At 38.2% G+C, this 9616-nt stretch overlaps 1 protein-coding gene across 1 annotated transcript in view; it reads right to left on the bottom strand.

Moving 5' to 3' along the window:
- Positions 1 to 585: 585 nt before the first annotated feature.
- Nyap2 (neuronal tyrosine-phosphorylated phosphoinositide-3-kinase adaptor 2) overlaps positions 586 to 9616 on the bottom strand; it is a 280606-nt gene continuing 271575 nt past the window's right edge. Inside the window, exon 7 of the mRNA XM_036172984.1 lies at positions 586 to 1013. Within this exon, the coding sequence (XP_036028877.1) occupies positions 984 to 1013 (30 nt within the window). The 3' untranslated portion in view covers positions 586 to 983. The remainder of the gene's footprint in view (positions 1014 to 9616) is intronic.

Genomic DNA, 9616 nt, shown 5'->3' with positions numbered 1-9616 from the left:
GAATGAACTTAAATCAGAAAAAGTTACACCAACCCACATTCTGCATGGTAAGTAACACCTGTATCATCCATCTGTAATTGTCTGTACAGGAGGGATGAGCACATGTCTTAATGGAGTGCCCACCAACAGAGATTAGCCTGAGTCTCCTAGAAATATCGAAATATAGAAAGGATACCCATAATGTCTCAGAAACATGACTTCTTAATCAAAGATGACCCCAGTAAACATGGCAAACACAAAGAACTACAGGTACCTGAGAAAAGATGGGAGTGGAGAGGTGGTCCTCCCCAGGGAAGAGCACACCGGTTGTTTGTCTAGAGACTGTCAGCCCTGAAAACATGCATATATGTAACATTATATGGACCGAATAGGTTATATTTAAGGAATTATGTATAGTAGATGTATATGGATGCAATAACAATTAGGAAAGAAAGAGGCCATGAGTTTGAAGGAAAGTGGTGAGGGGCATACAGAAGGTTTAGAAGGTAGGAAAGAGAAGGGGGAAAGGCAGTCATTAAATTATAATCTAAAAAATTTAAAAAATATTTTGATTAGGGAGTGTCTTCCCCCCTCTCCTCCCCCCAATTCCACCATTCAACCTGCAATGCAGTTTCACAAGAACATTGTGTATTAACTGGGTACATTTAAATGGGAACTTCTTTTCTCCAAACTTTCAAACTGCATCCCAGTGCCTCTTGTATCTGGACGCCCCACAGCCATTGGTGTGGACATTCTGATGCTCTTTCTAACAATATTTTCTCGTACTCCTTCTAACATACATCACTGGAAGTAAAAAAAAAAAATGTTGTCATGGTTATATGTACAGAATTGACTTAATGAGAATAATAGGTAAATTGGCTATGCTCTGTAAAGCAATGCTAATATCCTGAATATTTTGACAGTTAATCCTTTGCTCAAAGAAAGATTTTTGGCAATGTTGTAAATGGTTACATCAGGTTTTCTCCAGTTTCAGGATTGCCCCTTCAGTCCATTTTCCATAGGCTGTCAAATACCTATCAAAAATATAAAAGTAGAAAGTCAATGCCATTCTTCTGATTAAACACTGAGTTGTACATGGCTTCATAGTTTTGGTTCTGTTACATCTAGCTAATTCTGAGAGAAAAGCACACATCCACTTACTTTCCTAGTGCAGTTATAGAACTACCTTATTTATGGAGGGGTTTGTTTTATGTTTCCTGTTGGAACCTACAGAGTGCCTGCTCCAAGGCCACCTCTAGGGTAATGCAAAAAAAAAAAAAAAAAAAAAAAAAAAAAAAAAAAAAATCCACAAAGGCAGTGAGGGCTGGACTTTTTCTATCTGAGGGTATTTAGAAATAAATTTCTATCTTTCTGGTAAAACAAGAAAACACACATGCTTTCTGAAATTAACTTTCTCTTTTACTTCATCTTAAGAATGGTCTCTGACTCTTTTGTTTCTACACAGCTACATATCTCCACATCGCTACATTCTATACATTCTGCTATATGTCTTTCTTTAAATATATATGGCCATACATCTCTATACACAATCACATCTGTTTTCACATGTCTACGCATATCTTTTACATACATTTCTCTTCTATATCTCTGTTCTATACAGTTTCATCTTCCTTGTTTCCACACAGTTACAAATCTCCATCCACACAGCCACAGATAAACATCTTATTTACATAGCCTTCTCACCACACAGCACTTTACACAGTTCCTAGGCACAGCTCCCATATACAGGGTCAGCTCTTTCACACAGCTCTCTCTCACACACACTCATCACACACACATTACTCACTCACTCTTTACCTCATCCACTCTTTCACCCACACATTCCCTCACACTTCTCTCATGCTTCTTTTTCATGTTTCTTTTTCTCCATCTCTCATTCCGCACACGCGCGTGTGAGCACACACACACACACACACACACACACACACACACACACACTTCACTCACATTCTGCAGCAACTCTCGCATAGCTCCACACAGCCATCTCTCTCCACATTACTGCTGCTCTTGCTCAGCCAAACACTGGACAATTATAAGTTACATTTTTAGGGCCCTACCCATTCTCAAAACACAAGATAAGTCTCATAGTTTCTCTTAAGTTAGTCATGTCACATTGACCTATGCATGTTTCTCTAAGTTGGTGAGGGATCCCAGACATTAAACAATCGGCTGAAGCTTGAGCAGTCAGGGTACATACAGAAAGGGAGCTATTGCAAGGACGATGTTTTGATGTAAACAGCCTGGCCTTGATTTGAAAATAAACAGCACCTGTGAATTAGTCTTTGTGTATATTCTGTCTGTTTTGGACTAGTTCTAAGGTCTTTGCAAAGTGTGTAAAAGGCTGTCTTTAAGACAGAGAATACTGTTACTTTCCTTTGTCAGTAAAGAAGAATATTCTGGTAATATCTCTATTCATCAGAATTATACAACTTAAACAGAAATCCACAGTTAAATGTGTGCCCAGAGATGCAAAAATAATAAAGGGCTGTGGAAAGCACCCCACAGCTGTTCTTATAGAGAGGTAAAATGGTAGCACATGAGAAAGTTACAGATAGAAAATAACCGGTTTCCACAGTCAGTGGCCACACAGCTTTGCCAGGTGGGGCTCCCCATCAAGGAGTTACACATCTGGTGGGTCGGCTTGTCAGACACTAACTGTCAGCTGCTGTATACTCCTACAGCCCTCGGCAATTTCTTGGAGCTAGATACACCTATAAGAGATTTTCTTTAATCGAATGATTTAAAGTAGGAATATCCATCCTAAGTCTAGATCTTTTGAGGTGGGAAGATCCACCTTTAATCTGGGTGATATCTTTTGTTGGCAGACTGTATAAGGACATGGAAAAAGGAAGTGCTTGTTATTTACTTGCTTTTCCTCCCCTACTTGCAAGTTAGTTTCCTCCACTATTATTAGAACCTACTTATTTAAGATTTTGGCATAAACTGAAAACCAGCTCCCACATCCAACCTTGGGGATTGAACAACCACTGTATTCTTAGAGTTTCCATCAGGAAGCGGCCTTTGTTGAAATAATTGAACCATAACCTGTAAGATACTCTAAGACATCATTTATACACACACACACACACACACACACACACACACACATATATACATATATATGTATATTTCCAATAGAAGGAATATAACACACACACACACACACACACACACACACACACACACACACATATCCTATCATCTATCACCTCTGCATTTTGAGAGAACCCTAATTAATACAGGGACTTAACAGAAGAAAGTAGTTCACTGGGGTAGGCACTTTAGGTTATACTGTTCCTGGCCACCACACAACTCCCTCTGTTTGATTGGTCTCACATCCAGGAGACAAGCTTTCCTGCAATGGAGCTACTGTGCCATACTTACACCACCATGATGAATGAATCCATGGCCCTGAAACTGTGAGCCAAACAAATCCTTCCTCTCTTTAAGCTGACGCTGTCAAGGGTTCTGCCACAGTAACAGTAATAGGTACTAACTGGAGAAACTGGTGTGGAGGAGTGGGGTTGTGGCTGTCATAATCTTGACCTTGTAGTTCATACAAAGGCCCTTGAAACTGGCCCCCAGAGGAATGTGAAAGAGTTCAGGATTTGAAGTCCCAGGAGCTTGTTGTGCTGTGAGCAAGTTTTATGGGTGATTCTGGTGGAGAAATGGAAGACAAGAATGGTGACAGCCCAGCATTTCGGGAGCAGAGCCAGGCAGATCTCTGTGAGTTCAAGGCCACCCTTGTCTACAGAGGGAGATCTAGGATAGACTCCAACGCTACACAGAGAAACCATGTCTTGGAAAACCAAAAAAAAAAAAAAAATGGTGACAGAAATATGCAGAGTAAGGACTGCATTCGTTAAGTTGCACTTGGGGTGAGGATTGTATTCAGAACTAGATCACAGGCTCTTTGAGTTGCATTCTGGCAGAGAATCTGGCTGTGTTCTGAGGCTGAATTTAAAAGTAGTGGATTAAGGGAACTACAACAACAAACGGTGATGTTATTGATACTCACTCCTTTTAATCATGACTTCAGTAAGAATTCAGAGCAAAGAGCAGAGAAGAAAGATGGAGAAGTGCAGCAGCAAGGAAGGAAGCACTTGCACGTGTGCAAGCTTCTTTCTTGTTCTGAGTGAGTAGAGTGTGGCTGTAGCTGTCATCCATTGGCTTCAGACCCAGGCTTCTCCAGCTTTCCAATGAGGACTCCATGCTAGTGCTTCTCAAAGGGATGTCCAGGTCACCAGCTTGGAAATGTCGGGGATTTTAATCCCATGGGCTCAGTGTATAATTTTGTAATCAGACAAACAAAAATACTGCGGAAGTAGAAGTGACTAAATCAGCTGTAAACAATATACATAATGAATGAATAAATTCATGAAATCTTAAGCAACATTCTTGTTGCTAAAGGGAAACAACACTTAAAATGATAGGTCCATTTACCTGCTGGGAATAAGAAGGAATTCTTCACTCCAACTTCCTTTGAACTTAGGTACCTTCTCTCCCTCCCTCACTCCCCCCTCTCTTTCTTTCTTCCTTTCCTTTTTTCTTTCACTTTCTCTTTGAAGTCTAATAAAGTCAGTTCATCCTTGATATCCTATAAGAGGGAAGTTTAGACTGGAACTACAATTGCTGCCTCTAGGACTCTACCCTGATTTCTGCACATCTCAAAGCTTCTCAGATTTCATCATGTGAATGAACCTCTGTTAGTAAATCTTTCTCTGGGGTATGCTGAATACAACACGTATGTTGGTAAGTGTTAATTGTCAACTTGACAGAATCCAGAATCACCTTTGAGATGCTATTCTTGGCATGCCTTTGGGGGGATTATCTTTATTTCTAATTAATATTGGAAGACCCATTTACTATGGGCAAGAGAATTCCCTGGGCTATGCATCCTGGAATTTATAAGTGGAGGAGGGGAACTGAAAGAATCAAACATTCATTCATTTTCTCTTGTTCCTGATCATAGATGTGGTGTGACCAGCTCTCCCAGTTTCCTGCTACTGTGGCTCCCTCCAGTGATTAACTATAACATGAACAGTGATCCAAAATAAATCCTTTCTCCCTTAAGTTGCTTTTGTCACAACATTTTATCATCACAACATGAGAAGAAACTAAGCTATAAGATGAGCTAGAGCCTTTTTCTCTTTGATTTACTAATCTCTTTATTATATGTGCTTTTAGTCAGAAAATAATGATATAGGTCACTAAGTTATTATGTTAAGAATAAATTGATGTACTAATATTTGTTTTTCCTCTTCAAGCATTGTCATTTTCTTCCTATCCCTTATTTCTAATATCAATTTTAGTTGTAAACACACAAATACATAGAATGAGCACAGTTTTATCAAAACATCAAAAATTAATATTTTTATTATGCATACATAAAAAGTAACTACAGTTATTGTTTGTTTACTATTGCTTTGTATGTGCTTTGTAGATATGAGAGGTCAGGATTGCTATCTTTTCTATAAGATTTTATTGAATATTTAGCAACTTATATTGACTCAAATATAGTTTGCTCATATGTAGCAAAGTAAGTGTTCCCCAAAGAGAAAGAAAAACTGGAAGAGGGAAAGAAAGAAAGAAAGAAAGAAAGAAAGAAAGAAAGAAAGAAGGAAGGAAAGACAGAAAGAAGGAAAGAAAAGAAAGGAGGCAAAGAGAGAGAATGAACTTTACATAATTAAAATATTAAGGCTCATATTCTGGGGCCTTAATAAAAGAAATATGGAAAATCTCTAATTATTTAGAATTCAGTCTTTAGTTAAATAGAATGGATTCTATACATACAACAATTAATAAAAAAGATATGAATTTGAAGAAGAGCAAGAAGGTGGGTTTATTGGAGTGTTTAAAGGGAGGAAAGAAAAGGAAGACATGGTATAATTATAATTACAATCCAGAAAAATAAAAAAAAAATTAAAAGAGTATATCATAAGGACAATTATGATAGAGAATAAAAATAACAGAGAAATCCACAAACATTTCTGGAAACTAGCCATAACCAAACCTGATAATTTGAGCTAACATGATATAGGTTAGTAACATAGCCAGCTCTAATGCAAAAAGTATTGTTGTTTTGATATTCAATTTGCTTTTCAAGTTCTTCTCAATTTTTAAATAGGATGTGCATGTGGTGGAGGGGTATTCATACTGTTTCTTTAGCATTATCAGTAAGAGTTTCATAAGATCATGCCATTCTTTGCCTTAAAATTTACTCATTCAACCTTTGACATACAATACATTAAAAAAGTAATTTCTTGTTCATGACCATGAAATTTCAATACTATAATTCCATCTGTCATTCATTTCTTTTCAGCTGTGTTTGAGTTGATATTCCCTTTCTTCAGTTTTTTTTTTTTTTTTTTTTTTTTTTTTTTTACAAAATTTGTTTGTCCTTTTTGTCCAGATTTGAATGTTCTGAGCATTTGCTGTGGGATAATGCTTTTGTTCACTGGTTTATATAACATTGACTGTCCAGTAGCCAGGTAGGAAGTATAGGCAGGAGAAACAGACAAGGAGAATTCTGGGAAGAGGAAGGCTGAGTCAGGAGACATCTGCCTGCTGTCCAGAGAGCAGCATGCAATGGCACACAGGTAAAGCCACAGAACACATGGTGACATACATATGAACAGAAATGGGCTGAGTTTAAGTGCAAGAGCTAATCAGTAGGAAGCCTGAGGTAATGGCTGAGTGGTTTTAATTAATATAAGTCTCTGTGTGTTTATTTGGGTGTGAGTTGCTGAGGACTGGTGGAACACAGGGAAACTTCAGCAACAAGCATTCTTCACAGTCTTTTGTGAGAATCCAATTTCTTAGTCCTTCCCTTCTGCCTCAGAAGTTGTTTTGTACCTCCCTGCATTTCTCTCCACAAGTTCATTCATCAGCCATAGTCTTATTTCATTCTCTGAGCCTCTATGGGAGCAGGGCTCACACCTAGTTTGCTCACAGTTTCCATCTCACAGGCTCACAAAAGTAGAAATTAGGGACTTTAAAGATGGCATTTGAGAATCATGGTATAATTAATAATTGCTTTCATTTTTGTTTGTTGTCAGAACACCACCAACATATTTTATTAGAAAATTGCACTTGACTTCAAATATATTAAATCGACCATATATCTATTAATTTTTATGCCAATGGAAGAAATGTGAACAGTTAGTTGTATACAGTTATGATATAGTAAAAGTAAAAATAAATAATAAAAATATATGATAATGGATTAGTCTCAGATTACATATTCAAATATCACACAGGAAATCTCAATCCCACAATAAGGCAGTTGAATGTTAATCATTGGATTAGATTAAGTCACATTACTATAACGTTAAAAAAAAGAGATGCTGCAATGAACACAATGCAGTGCATTCTTACTCATTTCAAAATGGATAAATACATAAATAGATGTCCAGTAATAAGTGGTAAGCTGACAATATAAATTAACAATTTCTGGCATCAATACTAGTTTTTTCTTTATTATTATTATTATTATTATTATTATTATTATTCCTTTTTAATTTATTATATTTGTGTTTTAATTTTACACATCAGCCATGGGTTCCCTTGTCCTCCCCCTCCCATGCCTGCCCCCACCTTCCCCCCAGCCCCTCCCCTCCATTCTCATCTCCTCCAGGGCAAAGACTCCCCTGGGGATTCAGCTCAACCTGGTAGATTCAGTACAGGCAGGTCCAGTCCCCTCCTTCCAGGCTGAGCAAAGTGTCCCTGTGTAAGTCCCAGGTTCCAAACAGCCAGCTCATGCACTATGGACAGGTCCCGTTCCCACTGCCTGGGTGCCTCACAAACAGTTCAAGCTATTCAATTGGCTCACTTATCCAGAGGGCCTGATCCAGTTGGGTGCTCCACAGCTTTTGGAAGATGCCCTTCAACTGAAGAATGCATAAAGAAAATATGGTACATATACACTCAGCAGAGAAAAACAATGACATCATGAGGTTTGCAGGCAAATGGATGGATCTAGAAAAAATCATCCTGAGTGAGGTAACCCAGACTCAGAAGGACGAACATGGTATTTTCTCATTCATAGTAGGATACAAGATGTAAAACAAAGATGACTAGATTGCTGCACAACTCCAGGGAGGCTACTTAGAAAACAGGGACCCTAGGAGAGACACAGGGATCGCCCAATGACAGAGAAATGGATGAGATCTACATGAACAACTTGGATGACAGTGGGAGTAATGAAGGGCAAGGTTTGAGGGAAAGAAAGCTTAGGGGAGCAGGAGATCCCAGCTGGATCAAGAACAGAAAGGGAGAACGAGGAATAACAGACCATGATAAATGATGACCACATGAGAACAGGAATAGGCAGAGTGAGTGCTAGAGAGGTCCCCCAAATCCACAATGGTACATCCTCTGTAGACTGCTGGCAATGGTTGAGAGAAAGCCTGATCTGACCTAGTTTGGTGATCAGATGGCCAAACACCCTAACAGTCATGCTGGAACTCTCATCCAATAACTGATGGAAGTGGATGCAGAGATCCTCGGCCAGGCCCCAGGTGGAGCTCCAGGTGTCCAATTGTCGAGAAAGAGGAGGGACTGTAAGAATGTGAATTGTTGAGACCAAGATTGGAAAAGCACAGGGACAAATAGCCAAACTAATGGAAACACATGAATTACGAACCAATACTAGGTTTTATAAAACCTTAAAAATTCTGCTACAAGGATTACTGGCTATTTTGATTCGTAGATTGTCAGAACAGAAGCCCATGCTATAGGTGATTGAAAACAAACGTACCTGAAGTCCCTCAACACACCTCTCAAAATTTCGTTTCCAAGTAATTTTTTAATATCAAAAGATATAAATCACCCTCTAGAAACCAGATAAGGCAGATGTGGCAGAGATTCTGTTTCAGGTTATGTCTGGCAGATATCCAAGTGGAGCATAGTGTCTAAGGATGCTTTTACATGGGACATAGCTTTGTAGTCACTGGAAAATCACTGGAAGTGCCTTCTTGCTGGGGCTAGCATTAGAAGATCTGCAGCATGGTAGGATTTTACTGAAGTGGGAAAATGTTCTCTGCTATTAGACTCTTCCATTCACACCTTTTTTTTTAATCAAGGAAAATCTCATTTATACAAATGGGAAATACGTAGAAATGCATATACTTGTAGCATTTCCTTTTTTCAGGAAACATTTATTGAGTTATTGATTATATGAAAGGGGTAAGTGATAACATATATTTGAAGTTATAACATACTGAAATTCATGTTTATACCTGAAGATTAAGTCACACAAAACCCGAGATTAAACAAGAAATAATGTGAACTAAATGTTCTTGTAGAAAGTAAGCTGAAATGGAAAGATGGGTAAAACTTGACATAGAAGGCAGAGTGCGACAACACAGGACATTTCTTTCAAAGGAATATAAAAGCAAAACACAGATGATGACATAGTGTTTGAACCTTAGTGTAGTGCAGTTCTCTAGAGAAAGAGAATACACATTATTATATGAATCTATAATAAGATATGCAAATATGTACAATATGTATGATAAATTTAAATTTATTAGATTGACCAACATGACTAGTTCTAGGTATTCCAACAATGGCCATCTCTGGACAGAGAACACAATATGTCTGAATCCAGGAATGG

The sequence above is a fragment of the Onychomys torridus genome, chromosome 23, assembly GCF_903995425.1.
Source record: "Onychomys torridus chromosome 23, mOncTor1.1, whole genome shotgun sequence".
In the NCBI taxonomy this organism is placed as follows: domain Eukaryota; kingdom Metazoa; phylum Chordata; class Mammalia; order Rodentia; family Cricetidae; genus Onychomys; species Onychomys torridus.
The sequence above is the reverse complement of the archived record's forward strand: the minus strand, read 5'-3'. Positions and strand labels throughout refer to the sequence as shown.